Consider the following 24,153-nt stretch of genomic DNA (forward strand, 5'->3'; position numbering starts at 1 on the left):
AGCTGCTTCATTGCTGCATTAGCATATTAGATGTACAGTACTGCACAGCTGCTTCCCTGCTGCATTAGCATATTAGTTGTACAGTATTGCACAGCTGCTTCCCTGCTGCATTAGCATATTAGTTGTACAGTATTGCACAGCTGTTTCATTGCTGCATGAGCATATTAGTTGTACAGTACTGCACAGCTGCTTCCCTGCTGCATTAGCATATTAGTTGTACAGTCTTGCACAGCTGCTTCCCTGCTGCATTAGCATATTAGTTGTACAGTATTGCACAGCTGCTTCCCTGCTGCATTAGCATATTAGTTGTACGGTATTGCAGCCGCTTACCTGCTGCATTAGCATATTAGTTGTACAGTATTGCACAGCTGCTTAGCTGCTGCAATAGCATAACAGTTGTACAGTATTGCACAGCTGCTTCATTGCTGCATTAGCATATTAGTTGTATAGTACTGCACAGCTGCTTCCCTGCTGCATTAGCATATTAGTTGTACGGTATTGCACAGCTGCTTCCTTGCTCCATTAGCATATTAGTTGTACAGTATTGCACAGCCGCTTACCTGCTGCATTAGCATATTAGTTGTACAGTATTGCACAGCCGCTTACCTGCTGCATTAGCATATTAGTTGTACGTTATTGCACAGCTGCTTCATTGCTGCATTAGCATATTAGTTGTACAGTACTGCACAGCTGCTTCCCTGCTGCATTAGCATATTAGTTGTTCAGTATTGCACAGCTGCTTCCCTGCTGCAGTAGCATATTGTACAGTATTGCACAGCCGCTTACCTGCTGCATCAGCATATTAGTTGTACAGTATTGCACAGCTGCTTCCCTGCCGCATTAGCATATTAGTTGTACAGTGTTGCACAGCTGCTTCCCTGCCGCATTAGCATATTAGTTGTACAGTATTGCACAGCCGCTTCCCTGCTGCATTAGCATATTAGTTGTACAGTATTGCACAGCCGCTTACCTGCTGCATTAGCATATTAGTTGTACAGTATTGCACAGCTGCTTACCTGCAGCATTAGCATATTAGTTGTACAGTATTGCACAGCTGCTTACCTGCTGCATGAGCATATTAGTTGTACAGTATTGCACAGCTGCTTACCTGCTGCATGAGCATATTAGTTGTACAGTATTGCACAGCTGCTTCATTGCTGCATTAGCATATTAGTTGTACAGTACTGCACAGCTGCTTCCCTGCTGCATTAGCATATTAGTTGTTCAGTATTGCACAGCTGCTTCCCTGCTGCAGTAGCATATTGTACAGTATTGCACAGCCGCTTACCTGCTGCATCAGCATATTAGTTGTACAGTATTGCACAGCTGCTTCCCTGCCGCATTAGCATATTAGTTGTACAGTGTTGCACAGCTGCTTCCCTGCCGCATTAGCATATTAGTTGTACAGTATTGCACAGCCGCTTCCCTGCTGCATTAGCATATTAGTTGTACAGTATTGCACAGCCGCTTACCTGCTGCATTAGCATATTAGTTGTACAGTATTGCACAGCTGCTTACCTGCAGCATTAGCATATTAGTTGTACAGTATTGCACAGCTGCTTACCTGCTGCATGAGCATATTAGTTGTACAGTATTGCACAGCTGCTTACCTGCTGCATGAGCATATTAGTTGTACAGTATTGCACAGCTTCTTCCCTGCTGCATTAGCATATTGTACAGTATTGCACAGCCGCTTATCTGCTGCATTAACATATTAGTTGTACAGTATTGCACAGCCGCTTACCTGCTGCATTAGCATATTAGTAGTACAGTATTGCACAGCCGCTTACCTGCTGCATTAGCATATTAGTTGTACAGTATTGCACAGCTGCTTACCTGCTGCATTAGCATATTAGTTGTACAGTATTGCACAGCTGCTTACCTGCTGCATTAGCATATTAGTTGTACAGTATTGCACAGCTGCTTACCTGCTGCATTAGCATATTAGTTGTACAGTATTGCACAGCTGCTTACCTGCTGAATGAACATATTAGTTGTACAGTATTGCACAGCTGCTTCCCTGCTGCATTAGCATATTAGTTGTACAGTATTGCACAGCTGCTTACCTGCTGCATTAGCATATTAGTTGTACGGTATTGCACAGCTGCTTCATTGCTGCATTAGCATATTAGTTGTACGGTATTGCACAGCTGCTTCCCTGCTGCATTAGCATATTAGTTGTACGGTATTGCACAGCCGCTTACCTGCTGCATTAGCATATTAGTTGTACAGTATTGCACAGCTGCTTACCTGCTGCATTAGCATATTAGTTGTATGGTATTGCACAGCTGCTTCATTGCTGCATTAGCATATTAGTTGTAAAGTACTGCACAGCTGCTTCCCTGCTGCATTAGCATATTAGTTGTACAGTATTGCACAGCTGCTTCCCTGCTGCATTAGCATATTAGTTGTTCAGTATTGCACAGCTGCTTCCCTGCTGCAGTAGCATATTAGTTGTACAGTATTGCACAGCCGCTTACCTGCTGCATTAGCATATTAGTTGTACAGTATTGCACAGCTGTTTCATTGCTGCATGAGCATATTAGTTGTACAGTACTGCACAGCTGCTTCCCTGCTGCATTAGCATATTAGTTGTACAGTCTTGCACAGCTGCTTCCCTGCAGCATTAGCATATTAGTTGTACAGTATTGCACAGCTGCTACCCTGCTGCATTAGCATATTAGTTGTACGGTATTGCACAGCCGCTTACCTGCTGCATTAGCATATTAGTTGTACAGTATTGCACAGCTGCTTAGCTGCTACAATAGAATAACAGTTGTACAGTATTGCACAGCTGCTTCATTGCTGCATTAGCATATAAGTTGTATAGTACTGCACAGCTGCTTCCCTGCATTAGCATATTAGTTGTACAGTATTGCACAGCTGCTTCCCTGCTGCATTAGCATATTAGTTGTACAGTATTGCACAGCTGCTTCCCTGCTGCATTAGCATATTAGTTGTACTGTATTGCACAGCTGCTTCCTTGCTGCATTAGCATATTAGTTGTACAGTATTGCACAGCCGCTTACCTGCTGCATTAGCATATTAGTTGTACAGTATTGCACAGCCGCTTACCTGCTGCATTAGCATATTAGTTGTACATTATTGCACAGCTGCTTCATTGCTGCATTAGCATATTAGTTGTACAGTACTGCACAGCTGCTTCCCTGCTGCATTAGCATATTAGTTGTTCAGTATTGCACAGCTGCTTCCCTGCTGCAGTAGCATATTGTACAGTATTGCACAGCCGCTTACCTGCTGCATCAGCATATTAGTTGTACAGTATTGCACAGCTGCTTCCCTGCCGCATTAGCATATTAGTTGTACAGTGTTGCACAGCCGCTTCCCTGCCGCATTAGCATATTAGTTGTACAGTGTTGCACAGCCGCTTCCCTGCTGCATTAGCATATTAGTTGTACAGTATTGCACAGCCGCTTACCTGCTGCATTAGCATATTAGTTGTACAGTATTGCACAGCTGCTTACCTGCTGCATTAGCATATTAGTTGTACAGTATTGCACAGCTGCTTACCTGCTGCATTAGCATATTAGTTGTACAGTATTGCACAGCTGCTTACCTGCTGAATGAGCATATTAGTTGTACAGTTTTGCACAGCTGCTTCCCTGCTGCATTAGCATATTAGTTGTACAGTATTGCATAGCTGCTTCCCTGCTGCATGAGCATATTAGTTGTACGGTATTGCACAGCCGCTTACCTGCTGCATTAGCATATTAGTTGTACAGTATTGCACAACTGCTTACCTGCTGCATTAGCATATTAGTTGTACAGTATTGCACAGCTGTTTCATTGCTGCATTAGCATATTAGTTGTACAGTACTGCACAGCTGCTTCCCTGCTGCATTAGCATATTAGTTGTTCAGTATTGCACAGCTGCTTCCCTGCTGCAGTAGCATATTGTACAGTATTGCACAGCCGCTTACCTGCTGCATCAGCATATTAGTTGTACAGTATTGCACAGCTGCTTCTCTGCTGCATTAGCATATTGTACAGTATTGCACAGCCGCTTATCTGCCGCATTAGCATATTAGTTGTACAGTATTGCACAGCCGCTTACCTGCTGCATTAGCATATTAGTTGTACAGTATTGCACAGCTGCTTACCTGCTGCAGTAGCATATTAGTTGTACAGTATTGCACAGCCGCTTACCTGCTGCATTAGCATATTAGTTGTACAGTATTGCACAGCTGTTTCATTGCTGCATGAGCATATTAGTTGTACAGTACTGCACAGCTGCTTCCCTGCTGCATTAGCATATTAGTTGTACAGTCTTGCACAGCTGCTTCCCTGCTGCATTAGCATATTAGTTGTACAGTATTGCACAGCTGCTTCCCTGCTGCATTAGCATATTAGTTGTACGGTATTGCACAGCCGCTTACCTGCTGCATTAGCATATTAGTTGTACAGTATTGCACAGCTGCTTAGCTGCTGCAATAGCATAACAGTTGTACAGTATTGCACAGCTGCTTCATTGCTGCATTAGCATATTAGTTGTACAGTCTTGCACAGCTGCTTCCCTGCTGCATTAGCATATTAGTTGTACAGTATTGCACAGCTGCTTCCCTGCTGCATTAGCATATTAGTTGTACGGTATTGCAGCCGCTTACCTGCTGCATTAGCATATTAGTTGTACAGTATTGCACAGCTGCTTAGCTGCTGCAATAGCATAACAGTTGTACAGTATTGCACAGCTGCTTCATTGCTGCATTAGCATATTAGTTGTATAGTACTGCACAGGTGCTTCCCTGCTGCATTAGCATATTAGTTGTACGGTATTGCACAGCTGCTTCCTTGCTGCATTAGCATATTAGTTGTACAGTATTGCACAGCCGCTTACCTGCTGCATTAGCATATTAGTTGTACAGTATTGCACAGCCGCTTACCTGCTGCATTAGCATATTAGTTGTACGTTATTGCACAGCTGCTTCATTGCTGCATTAGCATATTAGTTGTACAGTACTGCACAGCTGCTTCCCTGCTGCATTAGCATATTAGTTGTTCAGTATTGCACAGCTGCTTCCCTGCTGCAGTAGCATATTGTACAGTATTGCACAGCCGCTTACCTGCTGCATCAGCATATTAGTTGTACAGTATTGCACAGCTGCTTCCCTGCCGCATTAGCATATTAGTTGTACAGTGTTGCACAGCTGCTTCCCTGCCGCATTAGCATATTAGTTGTACAGTATTGCACAGCCGCTTCCCTGCTGCATTAGCATATTAGTTGTACAGTATTGCACAGCCGCTTACCTGCTGCATTAGCATATTAGTTGTACAGTATTGCACAGCTGCTTACCTGCTGCATTAGCATATTAGTTGTACAGTATTGCACAGCTGCTTACCTGCTGCATGAGCATATTAGTTGTACAGTATTGCACAGCTGCTTACCTGCTGCATGAGCATATTAGTTGTACAGTATTGCACAGCTTCTTCCCTGCTGCATTAGCATATTGTACAGTATTGCACAGCCGCTTATCTGCTGCATTAACATATTAGTTGTACAGTATTGCACAGCCGCTTACCTGCTGCATTAGCATATTAGTAGTACAGTATTGCACAGCCGCTTACCTGCTGCATTAGCATATTAGTTGTACAGTATTGCACAGCTGCTTACCTGCTGCATTAGCATATTAGTTGTACAGTATTGCACAGCTGCTTACCTGCTGCATTAGCATATTAGTTGTACAGTATTGCACAGCTGCTTACCTGCTGCATTAGCATATTAGTTGTACAGTATTGCACAGCTGCTTACCTGCTGAATGAACATATTAGTTGTACAGTATTGCACAGCTGCTTCCCTGCTGCATTAGCATATTAGTTGTACAGTATTGCACAGCTGCTTACCTGCTGCATTAGCATATTAGTTGTACGGTATTGCACAGCTGCTTCATTGCTGCATTAGCATATTAGTTGTACGGTATTGCACAGCTGCTTCCCTGCTGCATTAGCATATTAGTTGTACGGTATTGCACAGCCGCTTACCTGCTGCATTAGCATATTAGTTGTACAGTATTGCACAGCTGCTTACCTGCTGCATTAGCATATTAGTTGTATGGTATTGCACAGCTGCTTCATTGCTGCATTAGCATATTAGTTGTACAGTACTGCACAGCTGCTTCCCTGCTGCATTAGCATATTAGTTGTACAGTATTGCACAGCTGCTTCCCTGCTGCATTAGCATATTAGTTGTTCAGTATTGCACAGCTGCTTCCCTGCTGCAGTAGCATATTAGTTGTACAGTATTGCACAGCCGCTTACCTGCTGCATTAGCATATTAGTTGTACAGTATTGCACAGCTGTTTCATTGCTGCATGAGCATATTAGTTGTACAGTACTGCACAGCTGCTTCCCTGCTGCATTAGCATATTAGTTGTACAGTCTTGCACAGCTGCTTCCCTGCTGCATTAGCATATTAGTTGTACAGTATTGCACAGCTGCTACCCTGCTGCATTAGCATATTAGTTGTACGGTATTGCACAGCCGCTTACCTGCTGCATTAGCATATTAGTTGTACAGTATTGCACAGCTGCTTAGCTGCTGCAATAGCATAACAGTTGTACAGTATTGCACAGCTGCTTCATTGCTGCATTAGCATATAAGTTGTATAGTACTGCACAGCTGCTTCCCTGCATTAGCATATTAGTTGTACAGTATTGCACAGCTGCTTCCCTGCTGCATTAGCATATTAGTTGTACAGTATTGCACAGCTGCTTCCCTGCTGCATTAGCATATTAGTTGTACGGTATTGCACAGCTGCTTCCTTGCTGCATTAGCATATTAGTTGTACAGTATTGCACAGCCGCTTACCTGCTGCATTAGCATATTAGTTGTACAGTATTGCACAGCCGCTTACCTGCTGCATTAGCATATTAGTTGTACGTTATTGCACAGCTGCTTCATTGCTGCATTAGCATATTAGTTGTACAGTACTGCACAGCTGCTTCCCTGCTGCATTAGCATATTAGTTGTTCAGTATTGCACAGCTGCTTCCCTGCTGCAGTAGCATATTGTACAGTATTGCACAGCCGCTTACCTGCCGCATCAGCATATTAGTTGTACAGTATTGCACAGCTGCTTCCCTGCCGCATTAGCATATTAGTTGTACAGTGTTGCACAGCTGCTTCCCTGCCGCATTAGCATATTAGTTGTACAGTGTTGCACAGCCGCTTCCCTGCTGAATTAGCATATTAGTTGTACAGTATTGCACAGCCGCTTACCTGCTGCATTAGCATATTAGTTGTACAGTATTGCACAGCTGCTTACCTGCTGCATTAGCATATTAGTTGTACAGTATTGCACAGCTGCTTACCTGCTGCATTAGCATATTAGTTGTACAGTATTGCACAGCTGCTTACCTGCTGAATGAGCATATTAGTTGTACAGTATTGCACAGCTGCTTCCCTGCTGCATTAGCATATTAGTTGTACAGTATTGCATAGCTGCTTCCCTGCTGCATGAGCATATTAGTTGTACGGTATTGCACAGCCGCTTACCTGCTGCATTAGCATATTAGTTGTACAGTATTGCACAGCTGCTTACCTGCTGCATTAGCATATTAGTTGTACAGTATTGCACAGCTGCTTCATTGCTGCATTAGCATATTAGTTGTACAGTACTGCACAGCTGCTTCCCTGCTGCATTAGCATATTAGTTGTTCAGTATTGCACAGCTGCTTCCCTGCTGCAGTAGCATATTGTACAGTATTGCACAGCCGCTTACCTGCTGCATCAGCATATTAGTTGTACAGTATTGCACAGCTGCTTCTCTGCTGCATTAGCATATTGTACAGTATTGCACAGCCGCTTATCTGCCGCATTAGCATATTAGTTGTACAGTATTGCACAGCCGCTTCCCTGCTGCATTAGCATATTAGTTGTACAGTATTGCACAGCTGCTTACCTGCTGCAGTAGCATATTAGTTGTACAGTATTGCACAGCCGCTTACCTGCTGCATTAGCATATTAGTTGTACAGTATTGCACAGCTGTTTCATTGCTGCATGAGCATATTAGTTGTACAGTACTGCACAGCTGCTTCCCTGCTGCATTAGCATATTAGTTGTACAGTCTTGCACAGCTGCTTCCCTGCTGCATTAGCATATTAGTTGTACAGTATTGCACAGCTGCTTCCCTGCTGCATTAGCATATTAGTTGTACGGTATTGCACAGCCGCTTACCTGCTGCATTAGCATATTAGTTGTACAGTATTGCACAGCTGCTTAGCTGCTGCAATAGCATAACAGTTGTACAGTATTGCACAGCTGCTTCATTGCTGCATTAGCATATTAGTTGTATAGTACTGCACAGCTGCTTCCCTGCTGCATTAGCATATTAGTTGTACAGTATTGCACAGCTGCTTCCCTGCTGCATTAGCATATTAGTTGTACAGTATTGCACAGCCGCTTACCTGCTGCATTAGCATATTAGTTGTACAGTATTGCACAGCCGCTTACCTGCTGCATTAGCATATTAGTTGTACGTTATTGCACAGCTGCTTCATTGCTGCATTAGCATATTAGTTGTACAGTACTGCACAGCTGCTTCCCTGCTGCATTAGCATATTAGTTGTTCAGTATTGCACAGCTGCTTCCCTGCTGCATTAGCATATTAGTTGTACAGTATTGCACAGCTGCTTCCCTGCTGCATTAGAATATTAGTTGTACGGTATTGCACAGCCGCTTACCTGCTGCATTAGCATATTAGTTGTACAGTATTGCACAGCTGCTTACCTGCTGCATTAGCATATTAGTTGTACGGTATTGCACAGCTGCTTCATTGCTGCATTAGCATATTAGTTGAACGGTATTGCACAGCCGCTTCCCTGCTGCATTAGCATATTAGTTGTACGGTATTGCACAGCCGCTTACCTGCTGCATTAGCATATTAGTTGTACAGTATTGCACAGCTGCTTACCTGCTGCATTAGCATATTAGTTGTATGGTATTGCACAGCTGCTTCATTGCTGCATTAGCATATTAGTTGTACAGTACTGCACAGCTGCTTCCCTGCTGCATAAGCATATTAGTTGTACAGTATTGCACAGCTGCTTCCCTGCTGCATGAGCATATTAGTTGTTCAGTATTGCACAGCTGCTTCCCTGCTGCAGTAGCATATTAGTTGTACAGTATTGCACAGCCGCTTACCTGCTGCATTAGCATATTAGTTGTACAGTATTGCACAGCTGTTTCATTGCTGCATGAGCATATTAGATGTACAATACTGCACAGCTGCTTCCCTGCTGCATTAGCATATTAGTTGTACAGTCTTGCACAGCTGCTTCCCTGCTGCATTAGCATATTAGTTGTACAGTATTGCACATCTGCTTCCCTGCTGCATTAGCATATTAGTTGAACGGTATTGCACAGCCGCTTACCTGCTGCATTAGCATATTAGTTGTACAGTATTGCACAGCTGCTTAGCTGCTGCAATAGCATAACAGTTGTACAGTATTGCACAGCTGCTTCATGGCTGCATTAGCATATTAGTTGTATAGTACTGCACAGCTGCTTCCCTGCTGCATTAGCATATTAGTTGTACAGTATTGCACAGCTGCTTCCCTGCTGCATTAGAATATTAGTTGTACAGTATTGCACAGCTGCTTCCCTGCTGCATTAGCATATTAGTTGTACGGTATTGCACAGCTGCTTCCTTGCTGCATTAGCATATTAGTTGTACAGTATTGCACAGCCGCTTACCTGCTGCATTAGCATATTAGTTGTACAGTATTGCACAGCCGCTTACCTGCTGCATTAGCATATTAGTTGTACGTTATTGCACAGCTGCTTCATTGCTGCATTAGCATATTAGTTGTACAGTACTGCACAGCTGCTTCCCTGCTGCATTAGCATATTAGTTGTTCAGTATTGCACAGCTGCTTCCCTGCTGCAGTAGCATATTGTACAGTATTGCACAGCCGCTTACCTGCCGCATCAGCATATTAGTTGTACAGTATTGCACAGCTGCTTCCCTGCCGCATTAGCATATTAGTTGTACAGTGTTGCACAGCTGCTTCCCTGCCGCATTAGCATATTAGTTGTACAGTGTTGCACAGCCGCTTCCCTGCTGAATTAGCATATTAGTTGTACAGTATTGCACAGCCGCTTACCTGCTGCATTAGCATATTAGTTGTACAGTATTGCACAGCTGCTTACCTGCTGCATTAGCATATTAGTTGTACAGTATTGCACAGCTGCTTACCTGCTGCATTAGCATATTAGTTGTACAGTATTGCACAGCTGCTTACCTGCTGAATGAGCATATTAGTTGTACAGTATTGCACAGCTGCTTCCCTGCTGCATTAGCATATTAGTTGTACAGTATTGCATAGCTGCTTCCCTGCTGCATGAGCATATTAGTTGTACGGTATTGCACAGCCGCTTACCTGCTGCATTAGCATATTAGTTGTACAGTATTGCACAGCTGCTTACCTGCTGCATTAGCATATTAGTTGTACAGTATTGCACAGCTGCTTCATTGCTGCATTAGCATATTAGTTGTACAGTACTGCACAGCTGCTTCCCTGCTGCATTAGCATATTAGTTGTTCAGTATTGCACAGCTGCTTCCCTGCTGCAGTAGCATATTGTACAGTATTGCACAGCCGCTTACCTGCTGCATCAGCATATTAGTTGTACAGTATTGCACAGCTGCTTCTCTGCTGCATTAGCATATTGTACAGTATTGCACAGCCGCTTATCTGCCGCATTAGCATATTAGTTGTACAGTATTGCACAGCCGCTTCCCTGCTGCATTAGCATATTAGTTGTACAGTATTGCACAGCTGCTTACCTGCTGCAGTAGCATATTAGTTGTACAGTATTGCACAGCCGCTTACCTGCTGCATTAGCATATTAGTTGTACAGTATTGCACAGCTGTTTCATTGCTGCATGAGCATATTAGTTGTACAGTACTGCACAGCTGCTTCCCTGCTGCATTAGCATATTAGTTGTACAGTCTTGCACAGCTGCTTCCCTGCTGCATTAGCATATTAGTTGTACAGTATTGCACAGCTGCTTCCCTGCTGCATTAGCATATTAGTTGTACGGTATTGCACAGCCGCTTACCTGCTGCATTAGCATATTAGTTGTACAGTATTGCACAGCTGCTTAGCTGCTGCAATAGCATAACAGTTGTACAGTATTGCACAGCTGCTTCATTGCTGCATTAGCATATTAGTTGTATAGTACTGCACAGCTGCTTCCCTGCTGCATTAGCATATTAGTTGTACAGTATTGCACAGCTGCTTCCCTGCTGCATTAGCATATTAGTTGTACAGTATTGCACAGCCGCTTACCTGCTGCATTAGCATATTAGTTGTACAGTATTGCACAGCCGCTTACCTGCTGCATTAGCATATTAGTTGTACGTTATTGCACAGCTGCTTCATTGCTGCATTAGCATATTAGTTGTACAGTACTGCACAGCTGCTTCCCTGCTGCATTAGCATATTAGTTGTTCAGTATTGCACAGCTGCTTCCCTGCTGCATTAGCATATTAGTTGTACAGTATTGCACAGCTGCTTCCCTGCTGCATTAGAATATTAGTTGTACGGTATTGCACAGCCGCTTACCTGCTGCATTAGCATATTAGTTGTACAGTATTGCACAGCTGCTTACCTGCTGCATTAGCATATTAGTTGTACGGTATTGCACAGCTGCTTCATTGCTGCATTAGCATATTAGTTGAACGGTATTGCACAGCCGCTTCCCTGCTGCATTAGCATATTAGTTGTACGGTATTGCACAGCCGCTTACCTGCTGCATTAGCATATTAGTTGTACAGTATTGCACAGCTGCTTACCTGCTGCATTAGCATATTAGTTGTATGGTATTGCACAGCTGCTTCATTGCTGCATTAGCATATTAGTTGTACAGTACTGCACAGCTGCTTCCCTGCTGCATAAGCATATTAGTTGTACAGTATTGCACAGCTGCTTCCCTGCTGCATGAGCATATTAGTTGTTCAGTATTGCACAGCTGCTTCCCTGCTGCAGTAGCATATTAGTTGTACAGTATTGCACAGCCGCTTACCTGCTGCATTAGCATATTAGTTGTACAGTATTGCACAGCTGTTTCATTGCTGCATGAGCATATTAGATGTACAATACTGCACAGCTGCTTCCCTGCTGCATTAGCATATTAGTTGTACAGTCTTGCACAGCTGCTTCCCTGCTGCATTAGCATATTAGTTGTACAGTATTGCACATCTGCTTCCCTGCTGCATTAGCATATTAGTTGAACGGTATTGCACAGCCGCTTACCTGCTGCATTAGCATATTAGTTGTACAGTATTGCACAGCTGCTTAGCTGCTGCAATAGCATAACAGTTGTACAGTATTGCACAGCTGCTTCATGGCTGCATTAGCATATTAGTTGTATAGTACTGCACAGCTGCTTCCCTGCTGCATTAGCATATTAGTTGTACAGTATTGCACAGCTGCTTCCCTGCTGCATTAGAATATTAGTTGTACAGTATTGCACAGCTGCTTCCCTGCTGCATTAGCATATTAGTTGTACGGTATTGCACAGCTGCTTCCTTGCTGCATTAGCATATTAGTTGTACAGTATTGCACAGCCGCTTACCTGCTGCATTAGCATATTAGTTGTACAGTATTGCACAGCCGCTTACCTGCTGCATTAGCATATTAGTTGTACGTTATTGCACAGCTGCTTCATTGCTGCATTAGCATATTAGTTGTACAGTACTGCACAGCTGCTTCCCTGCTGCATTAGCATATTAGTTGTTCAGTATTGCACAGCTGCTTCCCTGCTGCAGTAGCATATTGTACAGTATTGCACAGCCGCTTACCTGCTGCATCAGCATATTAGTTGTACAGTATTGCACAGCTGCTTCCCTGCCGCATTAGCATATTAGTTGTACAGTGTTGCACAGCTGCTTCCCTGCCGCATTAGCATATTAGTTGTACAGTATTGCACAGCCGCTTCCCTGCTGCATTAGCATATTAGTTGTACAGTATTGCACAGCCGCTTACCTGCTGCATTAGCATATTAGTTGTACAGTATTGCACAGCTGCTAACCTGCTGCATTAGCATATTAGTTGTACAGTATTGCACAGCTGCTTACCTGCTGCATAAGCATATTAGTTGTACAGTATTGCACAGCTGCTTACCTGCTGCATGAGCATATTAGTTGTACAGTATTGCACAGCTTCTTCCCTGCTGCATTAGCATATTGTACAGTATTGCACAGCCGCTTATCTGCTGCATTAACATATTAGTTGTACAGTATTGCACAGCCACTTACCTGCTGCATTAGCATATTAGTTGTACAGTATTGCACAGCTGCTTCATTGCTGCATTAGCATATTAGTTGTACAGTACTGCACAGCTGCTTCCCTGCTGCATTAGCATATTAGTTGTTCAGTATTGCACAGCTGCTTCCCTGCTGCATTAGCATATTAGTTGTACAGTATTGCACAGCTGCTTCCCTGCTGCATTAGAATATTAGTTGTACGGTATTGCACAGCCGCTTACCTGCTGCATTAGCATATTAGTTGTACAGTATTGCACAGCTGCTTACCTGCTGCATTAGCATAATAGTTGTACGGTATTGCACAGCTGCTTCATTGCTGCATTAGCATATTAGTTGAACGGTATTGCACAGCCGCTTCCCTGCTGCATTAGCATATTAGTTGTACGGTATTGCACAGCCGCTTACCTGCTGCATTAGCATATTAGTTGTACAGTTATGCACAGCTGCTTACCTGCTGCATTAGCATATTAGTTGTATGGTATTGCACAGCTGCTTCATTGCTGCATTAGCATATTAGTTGTACAGTACTGCACAGCTGCTTCCCTGCTGCATAAGCATATTAGTTGTACAGTATTGCACAGCTGCTTCCCTGCTGCATGAGCATATTAGTTGTTCAGTATTGCACAGCTGCTTCCCTGCTGCAGTAGCATATTAGTTGTACAGTATTGCACAGCTGCTTACCTGCTGCATTAGCATATTAGTTGTACAGTATTGCACAGCTGTTTCATTGCTGCATGAGCATATTAGATGTACAATACTGCACAGCTGCTTCCCTGCTGCATTAGCATATTAGTTGTACAGTCTTGCACAGCTGCTTCCCTGCTGCATTAGCATATTAGTTGTACAGTATTGCACAGCTGCTTACCTGCTGCATTAGCATATTAGTTGTACAGTATTGCACAGCTTCTTCCCTGCTGCATTAGCATATTGTACAGTATTGCACAGCCGCTTATCTGCTGCATTAGCATATTAGTTGTACAGTATTGCACAGCCGCTTACCTGCTGCATTAGCATATTAGTTGTACAGTATTGCACAGCCGCTTACCTGCTGCATTAGCATATTAGTTGTACAGTATTGCACAGCTGCTTACCTGCTGCATTAGCATATTAGTTGTACAGTATTGCACAGCTGCTTACCTGCTGAATGAGCATATTAGTTGTACAGTATTGCACAGCTGCTTCCCTGCTGCATTAGCATATTAGTTGTACAGTATTGCACAGCTGCTTCCCTGCTGCATGAGCATATTAGTTGTACGGTATTGCACAGCCGCTTACCTGCTGCATGAGCATATTAGTTGTACAGTATTGCACAGCTGCTTACCTGCTGCATTAGCATATTAGTTGTACAGTATTGCACAGCTGCTTCCCTGCTGCATTAGCATATTAGTTGTTCAGTATTGCACAGCTGCTTCCCTGCTGCAGTAGCATATTGTACAGTATTGCACAGCCGCTTACCTGCTGCATTAGCATATTAGTTGTACAGTATTGCACAGCTGCTTCTCTGCTGCATTAGCATATTGTACAGTATTGCACAGCCGCTTATCTGCCGCATTAGCATATTAGTTGTACAGTATTGCACAGCCGCTTACCTGCTGCATCAGCATATTAGTTGTAGAGTATTGCACAGCCGCTTACCTGCTGCATTAGCATATTAGTTGTACAGTATTGCACAGCTGCTTACCTGCTGCATTAGCATATTAGTTGTACGGTATTGCACAGCCTCTTACCTGGTGCATCAGCATATTAGTTCTACAGTATTGCACAGCTGCTTACCTGCCGCATTAGCATATTAGTTGTACAGTATTGCACAGCTGCTTCTCTGATCCATTAGCATATTAGTTGTACAGTATTGCACAGCTGCTTCCCTGCCGCATTAGCATATTAGTTGTACAGTATTGCACAGCCGCTTACCTGCCGCATTAGCATATTAGTTGTATAGTATTGCACAGCTGCTTCTTTGATCCACTAGCATATTAGTTGTACAGTATTGCACAGCCGCTTACCTGCCGCATTAGCATATTAGTTGTACAGTATTGCACAGCTGCTTCCCTGCTACATTAGCATATTAGTTGTACGGTATTGCACAGCTGCTTCCCTGCTGCATTAGTATATTAGTTGTACAGTATTGCACAGCTGCTTCTCTGCTGCATCAGCATATTAGTTGTACAGTTTTGCACAGCTGCTTCCCTGCTGCATTAGCATATTAGTTGTACAGTATTGCACAGCTGCTTCCCTGCTGCATTAGCATATTAGTTGTACAGTATTGCACAGCTGCTTACCTGCTGCATTAGCATATTAGTTGTACGGTATTGCACAGCCGCTTACCTGCTGCATTAGCATATTAGTTGTACGGTATTGCACAGCTGCTTACCTGGTGCATTAGCATATTAGTTGTACGGTATTGCACAGCTGCTTCATTGCTGCATTAGCATATTAGTTGTACAGTACTGCACAGCTGCTTACCTGCTGCATTAGCATATTAGTTGTACAGTATTACACAGCTGCTTCCCTGCTGCATTAGCATATTAGTTGTACAGTATTGCACAGCTGCTTCCCTGCTGCATTAGCATATTAGTTGTTCAGTATTGCACAGCTGCTTCCCTGCTGCAGTAGCATATTAGTTGTACAGTATTGCACAGCTGCTTATCTGCTGCATTAGCATATTGTACAGTATTGCACAGCCGCTTACCTGCTGCATCAGCATATTAGTTGTACAGTATTGCACAGCTGCTTCCCTGCCGCATTAGCATATTAGTTGTACAGTATTGCACAGCTGCTTACCTGCTGCATTAGCATATTAGTTGTACAGTATTGCACAGCTGCTTCCCTGCCGCATTAGCATATTAGTTATACAGTATTGCACAGCCGCTTACCTGCTGCATTAGCATATTAGTTGTGCAGTATTGCACAGCTGCTTATCTGCTGCATTAGCATATTAGTTGTACAGTATTGCACAGCTGCTTACCTGCTGCATGAGCATATTAGTTGTACAGTATTGCACAGCTGCTTCCCTGCTGCATTAGCATATTGTACAGTATTGCACAGCCGTTTACCTGCTGCATCAGCATATTAGTTGTAGAGTATTGCACATCTGCTTACCTGCCGCATTAGCATATTAGTTGTACAGTATTGCACAGCTGCTTCTCTGATCCACTAGCATATTAGTTGTACAGTATTGCACAGCTGCTTCCCTGCCACATTAGCATATTAGTTGTACAGTATTGCACAGCCACTTACCTGCCGCATTAGCATATTAGTTGTACAGTATTGCACAGCTGCTTCTCTGATCCACTAGCATATTAGTTGTACAGTATTGCACAGCCGCTTACCTGCCGCATTAGCATATTAGTTGTACAGTATTGCACAGCTGCTTCCCTGCCGCATTAGCATATTAGTTGTACAGTATTGCACATCTGCTTACCTGCTGCATCAGCATATTAGTTCTACAGTATTGCACAGCTGCTTACCTGCCACATTAGCATATTAGTTGTACAGTATTGCACAGCTGCTTCTCTGATCCACTAGCATATTAGTTGTACAGTATTGCACAGCTGCTTCCCTGCTGCATTAGCATATTAGTTGTACAGTACTGCACAGCTGCTTCCCTGCAGCTGTGCAATACCGTACAACTCTGAATCAGGCCTCATATCTCTTCCATATGGGATTGTTCTGTTAAACAGTTAGTTTGGAGCTAGAATTTATGGGTACTCCTGCACTAGTGGGTTCAGCAATGTTCTATATTTACTGTGACAGATTTTAAATGTATGAGGTTTCTAGTCAGTGCTTAATGTTTAGGTACAAAGAAAGGATTCACATATTGCAAACTCAGAGTCTGAACACAAAAGGTCAGCTAACAGCTACCCAGCTTTTATCCAGGGAACAACATTCCTTCTTGGCTCATTTCTAACCAGTGGGCAGCAAGGTCGCTTATCACTTTTCCCAAGTAACTGGCTAGATGAATAAGAGATACATGTACAGATGTTCACTCCTCAGCCAGTCATTGTGGTCTTTCTTTGTAGTTCAGGACTCTACTGAGCTGAGCTGAGCTCCTGTCTTGGGCAAACCTGTGAATGGACAACCTGTCTGAGTCCAACTTATCTGAGCCTAAAATTTTCTCTCACTTGCCTACTACAATACACCACAGTACCTCATCTGGCTGACTCAGGAGCTTTTCACTAGCCCCTTCCAGAATGCATCAGCAGTGAATCAATGATACACCAGGGGTCTTATTGTTCACTCCAATCACAGTCTTTGATATCTACAGTATATTAAGTAAATATGTGTTAACCCTACGCTGCTGAGGGTTATCTCAACCCTGTGCTGAGGCCATCACTGAATGACGCAGTGACCTTGATTTGGGCAGACAGAAATAATCATTAACAACAACCATGAATGGGAGCACACTGCAGACATGGATAGTGCCGCGAGAGAACAACAGACTGTGAGAGATGGGGATATATAACGGTAGGTGAAGTGGAGAGAAAGAGGAGGGAGGCAGAGAGATGAGAGCTCATAGAGTGAGCAGAGCTAATATGCTTTAAGTAACAGGTGCATTTGAAGGGAGCATTTGAAGCAGTGTAAGCTGGTAGACAGTCTCAAAGGGTGGTGGTGGTGGTGGGGGGTGAATCCCAAAGGAGGGGAGCAGCGTGGGAGTCATCTTGGACGTGGGAGTCGGAGAATGTAATCAACACAGAGGCAAGATAACAGAGGAAGTGCAGAGAGAATGAGGGAAGTGTGGATTGAGAGGAGGTCAGAGATGTGAGAAGGACAGGAGCGATTAAGTGCTTTGAAGGGTAGGGTGCAGAGTTTCAACTGGATTTTATAAGGTAAGGGAGCCCTTGAAGGAGTTTAAGGAGATGAGAGGTTGAATCAAAGCAACAGGATGAGAAGATAAGTGAGCTGCAGCACTGAGGATAGATGTAAGAGGGAAGAGTTGGGAAAGAGGAAGACCAGAGCGTAGGAAGTTACAATAGTACAACACAGAGATAACAAGGGCATGGTTAAGAGATTTAGAGGTCTAATGGTTGACAAAGGGACAAATTCTACAAATGATGTGGAAGCAGCAGGATTGGCACATGGCATGTAGGGAGAGAAGGGGTGGGTGGAGTCAAGGATTGCAACGGGCTTGTGGGACAGGAGAAGGACAGTGTTTGTGGGAGTAAGAAAGAGGTGGAAGGAAAGGGAGTCCTGGGTGGAGTTTAAATATGTTGAGTTTAAGAAAGCTCAAGGACATCTAGGAAGAGGTGGAACAGACAATTGCAGAGAGGGTGGAGAGCGGGATTTCAGGATGGAGACACGTAAAGGTTGTATTTTAGATAGAAGGATGCAGATACGGATGTGTCCTCATACACTATTGCTGCAGTAGCATCAAACAGCCCTTCTCTATATGAAGACCCACATATACTATATATATATATATATATATACACACAAGTGTCACGTATCATATTAATCAGTGCAGTCTCGTGAAGTGGTCTGATTGCGACTAAGATACATTTTCGGGCGAAAAAGACGCTTGGCACAAGTCAAGATACACGGGTCGTAGGGGCTCACTCGCACCTGGCATCTCACGCAACATGGGTATTGAGGCTAGGTGTATGAGGACACATCTGTATATTTATTTTATTGTCCCAGGGGGTGATCTTAATGTAAGGCAGCATTTGGATCATTTGTGAAAATGAGGGCACAACAAAGCTGTGGTCTTGTCCATACGGGAAAAAGAAACCCATTCTGGCATTTTTTTGTAGTGTAGTTTAAGTTAAAAAAAACTTTGTTACTTATGTAAGACCACAGTTTTCAAGTACACTAGCTATCATCACTGATGCAAACCATGTATTATATTACTGTTGGCAGAAGTAAGTCAATAGATAGAAGTACTGTGCTTCAGTTTTAGTACTTCCTTTTCCACCTTACAAGTCAGTTATCTTCCATAGTCTGGAATCAATATCACAATGACATATAGCAAAATTGTTGAACACACATCATGCTGTTGTTCATGTTATATTTGAGAGCACCTAGTATAGCTTGTGATATTGAGTAAATTGAAAATATAATTCATCTTTATTTGTATATTTTATAATAAATGTCAAGATATTAAGGTGAAGTACTGCTGCTCACTTTGATTTAAATACATATGTACATGTTCCCTGGTTAATGCATGCCGAGGTGACCGAAGCCATCATTACATGCTCCATAGAACCTATTCAATACAGCAACGGCTGGATGACAAACAACCACCACTTGCTGCAGTATATTGAACAGAGATTCTAATAGACGCTCCGTGTAACAGATCTGCAGCAGTAACGGCTGAGAGAGAACACCGACATTTACCGCTGTATGAATGGGGCACTATCAGCTGTCGACAGCAACAATGAGAACACTATTATATATATATATATATATATATATATATATATATATATATATATATATACAATGACAGATGTGTATCTGATTCATCATTAGTGTCATCGCTACATGTCCAGCTAGTGAGAATTTTGAATACTGGTCAACTGCAGTTAATAACGCTATTGTCTGGCATATGTGAATTTAAATTACATGATTTGAATTAGGAATCCTTCTCTGTGCTTCCATGAAACATATTTACTGAAGGGAAATAATGGAAGCTTGTTAGGATACTCTGTATCAATTTGGGATACATATTATTACATACTAGCAGTTTGAAATCAGCCAACTTATACGATATTGTGACAAACAGACAGCATTCACACTATATCATATTAGTTGATGAGGCATGTTTAACCTATAATAGCTCAAATATGAAACATATTTATTGAGGCAGCTAAACATCTATAGCTGAAGATCACACTATAATTTGCGGAACATGAACCTATTGATATAGATATTAGACCAGTGACATTAGAAAAAAATTTTTAAAACATTTTCAGTTCTTTTCACTTACCTATTCTATTCATTTTAACTTATTTTGCCTTAATATCCTGCCATTTATTTTAAAATATACAAATAAAGATTAATTATATTTTAACTTTACTCAATATTACAAATTTGATGTAGGACCCTAGTAGTGTACCACAGTGAACACTTTTCTTTATTCTCTTTTTGTTTGAATAACTATATTACTAAGTGTGTGGCAGCACCGCAATACATCTATATTGAATTAGTGAAAAAGGAATTTAAAACCACTGTCAATAATTGATACACAACAGAGATACCTTATTTATCAGTGATTTAAACCATTTATCAATATTGTGGAATAGATCCTACCTATAGATTTCAGATATATTACTGAAGCGAGATATATTTTTTCAGTCTCATTAACACCTAGTATAGTTATAAATCAACAGTAATGAGAAGTATCTCTATGTTACCTCATCCTGTAGTTGACCTCGGACAGTCTCTTGCTCCTGATAGTCCAGCCTTAGTTTGGCAGTACGTCTTTCTACCACGGAAATCTTCTTTTCATATTCCTGATTATTCTCACTTTCACTGGTCAGAAACTGGATTTTTTCCTTGATAATATTTTCTCTGTCTCGTAGCTCTTGTTTGACCTGAGCTAATTGCTGAGATAAAGATGAACATTATACAGATGCATTTGTTCACATTCATTTTTATAATATACAGTAATATACTGTGCTACATCCTTAGAGAATGAATTGACTGTACAGCCTGATCCATATGCAAATTCATTAATGATACCAGCTGCTAGTGAGCAGATGTGCTGCAGCCTCAGAAATAATGGTTTAGCTCAGCTTTGTATGCTACATGTATTCATTATTCTTACAAGTGTAATACAGCTGGAAGCAAACAACGTGGAATCACAATATTCTGCTATATGAAAAAATTGTCATACATGATCAGAATATAGATAGATAGATAGATAGATAGATAGATAGATAGATAGATAGATAGATAGATAGATAGATAGATAATATTCACAAGTTTACTTAACACATTATTTAGTAATTCAGTAAACTACTCTCATTGTCAGATATCCTCAATGAAAAGGCAAAGGGCCTGATTCAGAGCCGTTCGCTATTTGCGGTCGTTCGTTCAAAAACAAGGGGTGGCTATTCAAATGATCCGTTCGCAAATTGCAGTCTGTTCCCACCTCTAAGTCTGAACGAGCGAGCAAAACATACGCTCGTTTATTTGATAAAAACGCCCCCTGGCCGCACGCACCATACGTCATGTCCGCTATTTATTAGATTAATCGAGTACATCGTACAGCGTATGAACTGCTCGCTATTCTTGTGGTTGGTGTTTTCAACCGCTATTTTGCGAGCAGTTCTGAGTTAAAAAAAACCAAGTGACGTGAACAATGACGCTGCTGTATTAATTATGCACTCCCTTAAAACGCCCGTTTTGACCTTTAAGCACGCCTGCGTTCGGATCTCCACTCCCCGTTTTTAAGCACCTTCCCCTGTTACCACCCACATATGCCTCATTCTGTCACTCAAAATAGCAGGCCCTCGCTATATTGCGTACCAACGATTTTCAGCCGCACTGACTGGTTCGCGCATGCGTGCTAAAAACCGTACGCATGCGCAGATGTGCGAACATCGCTCGGAACGAGCGTACGGCCGCTAGCGAGCGGCTCTGAATGAGGGCCAAAGTTTTTGGAAGTGAACACTATACAGGTAACAATATACTCCAAAGCCATAATACTACTAATAGACAAAAGTAATACATCAAATTAATATATGTTGCAGTAGTTAGACTTTCAATAACTAAAGCATGTCATAAATGTTGCAATGAGTGGCACGGTCCTTAATTGAGTTGTGGATGTATCATACTGTATGTAATATCTGCAAGGTACCCACCAATGCACACTGATCAATTTCTCTGTCCCTTTTCTGCATCTGGTCGATAGTACTTTCCCACTGTTGGATCAGCTGTTGTCTCTCTGAATGTGCTTTACGGAAATCTTCAGCTGTTTTGTCCAGTTCAACCTGTAGGGCAAGTCACTTTACCATAAATTCTTCCTGTTCACCATATTCAACGGTAAATTCCACTTACAATAATTAAAAAAATTCAATTAAAATATCAGAACACTTAACACCTTCAAATTGTAATAATGTAGAAGAGAAAGATAAAATGGGTTCTGGATTAACTCAGATGATCAATATATGCAAATACTTAAAGGGTTAAACATTTTATTCACATATACAATGGAACTGGTTATATTCAATTGAACTATAGCATTTAGCTTTGCAAGGATATGAAGCTTGCTTAGCCCACATTTTGTATTACTGTAAAGCTGGGTACACACTAGACAATATATTGTCCACATCGGCAAGTGTGTACCCACTATGAGCGACCATGCGTGTTCCCCCTGCGGGGTCGTTCATCGCATCGACAGATCGCGCCTATATGCTACTCAATTTGTCATTTGATGAACGACCTCATGCTTGTGGATGCGGCTGGTGAACAACATATCGTGCGGTCATTCACCAGATCGTGAAGTGTCAAATGACCACACAATATGTTGTTCATCGCATCGTGCATTGGCCATGTACACACATCGTCTAGTATGTACCCGGCATAAAACACTGGATGTTCTGACCATGATGGCTGTAACCGCAAACTGATATCCTGTTAAGCAAACATCTTCCTCATATCGAACTGACTAGGGGTAGTTATTCTCTAAATCAGAGCTGTACATTCCTTTGTGGGTCAACCTCTATTAGGGTGTTTTAATTAGCCACAAGGTTCCGTTGGAAAAGAGGCATTCAAACTTGTTCCTAACCATCCATCACCCATCTTTTTAGTGTTCTTCAGCCTAACCTCATACATATAAACGGATTGACAAGTGTGTATAATATTTACACTGACAGTGAGACACTATAAGACTTTTGAAGACAATTATGATGTGTGTACATACCTGTGCAGTGATAGTCTCTGTCAGCTCATTGTCCAAAACTTTACGTTTCTGGTTAGACTCCACAGTCATCCTTTCAATCTGTAGTGATAATTCCTATAGAAAAACATCCAATGTTAAATTAAGTTATATATGCACTTACCATTAAAATTAAAATAATAATGAACTTACTTTAATCTTTCCATCATCTTTCTGAGCATATTTCTGAATGGCAACTGAATCTTCATCTTTGCGAGCAGATTCTTCTAGCCAAGCTTCCAGAGCTTGTTGGTCCCAATTAAGCTGACATTTCAAGTTCTCCAGTTTTTGTGTGGCCTTGAAAATGTTATTCTAAGTATATCAGAGAAGAGGTAAAGAAATCTGAATTTATGATAAATAGACACTCATTGTGTTCTAGTACAATAGTTAATACTTTGCTATACATCATTTAGAATTACCAGACTAAGGGATTAAATCAATTACTTGTGAGTATGGGGCGAGATCAGTCTAAAAGAGGGGCGAGTTGCGGTGCTGTTGATGGCGTTTCCACTCTGTTACAATGTCATCTAACCCCCACGCATCTAATTGAATTGTCCCCGAATGCAATGTTTATTTGTCAAGAAAGCACTTTTGATAAATCCAGGGCGTGATGTAGAAGGGAGGGGGAGCGGTGCAAGACCCAGGATCCTCCAGCAAGCCTGGGCCCTTGTAATTTGTACCCGCTCCCCCTCCTCTCGGCGCCCCTGGATACATCTGCCTTTACCTTGAATTGAATTGATAATTATTTAGAGTGAGAAGGACCTGATTCAGATTTGGGAATATAGTAAAATAGAGCAAGTAACTGTGCACCTGGAGAAACCATATTGCAATGCGAGGGCTGCAAATACATACAGTTTTCTTTTTGCATGCAGGGTAAATACTGGCTGCATGTAGCCCACAAATGCTGGACAGCTTTATTGTTACACTGTAATTTAGAGCACATTTTAAATCTGTGCAGTATGGTTTTACCCAGCTCAGGATTACTTGATCT

At 42.2% G+C, this 24,153-nt stretch overlaps 1 protein-coding gene across 1 annotated transcript in view; it reads right to left on the bottom strand.

Moving 5' to 3' along the window:
* Positions 1–24,153, bottom strand: part of CCDC39 (coiled-coil domain 39 molecular ruler complex subunit) — a 74,499-nt gene that overhangs the window by 40,193 nt on the left and 10,153 nt on the right. Inside the window, exons 4-7 of the mRNA XM_088452346.1 lie at positions 23,316–23,474; positions 23,148–23,240; positions 22,087–22,215; positions 20,635–20,826 (exon numbers count right to left, since the gene is read on the bottom strand). Of these exons, the coding sequence (XP_088308472.1) occupies positions 20,635–20,826; positions 22,087–22,215; positions 23,148–23,240; positions 23,316–23,474 (573 nt within the window). The remainder of the gene's footprint in view (positions 1–20,634; positions 20,827–22,086; positions 22,216–23,147; positions 23,241–23,315; positions 23,475–24,153) is intronic.

Source organism: Taudactylus pleione, unplaced genomic scaffold, assembly GCF_031769625.1.
Source record: "Taudactylus pleione unplaced genomic scaffold, aTauple2 ptg000037l, whole genome shotgun sequence".
NCBI lineage: Eukaryota > Metazoa > Chordata > Amphibia > Anura > Myobatrachidae > Taudactylus > Taudactylus pleione.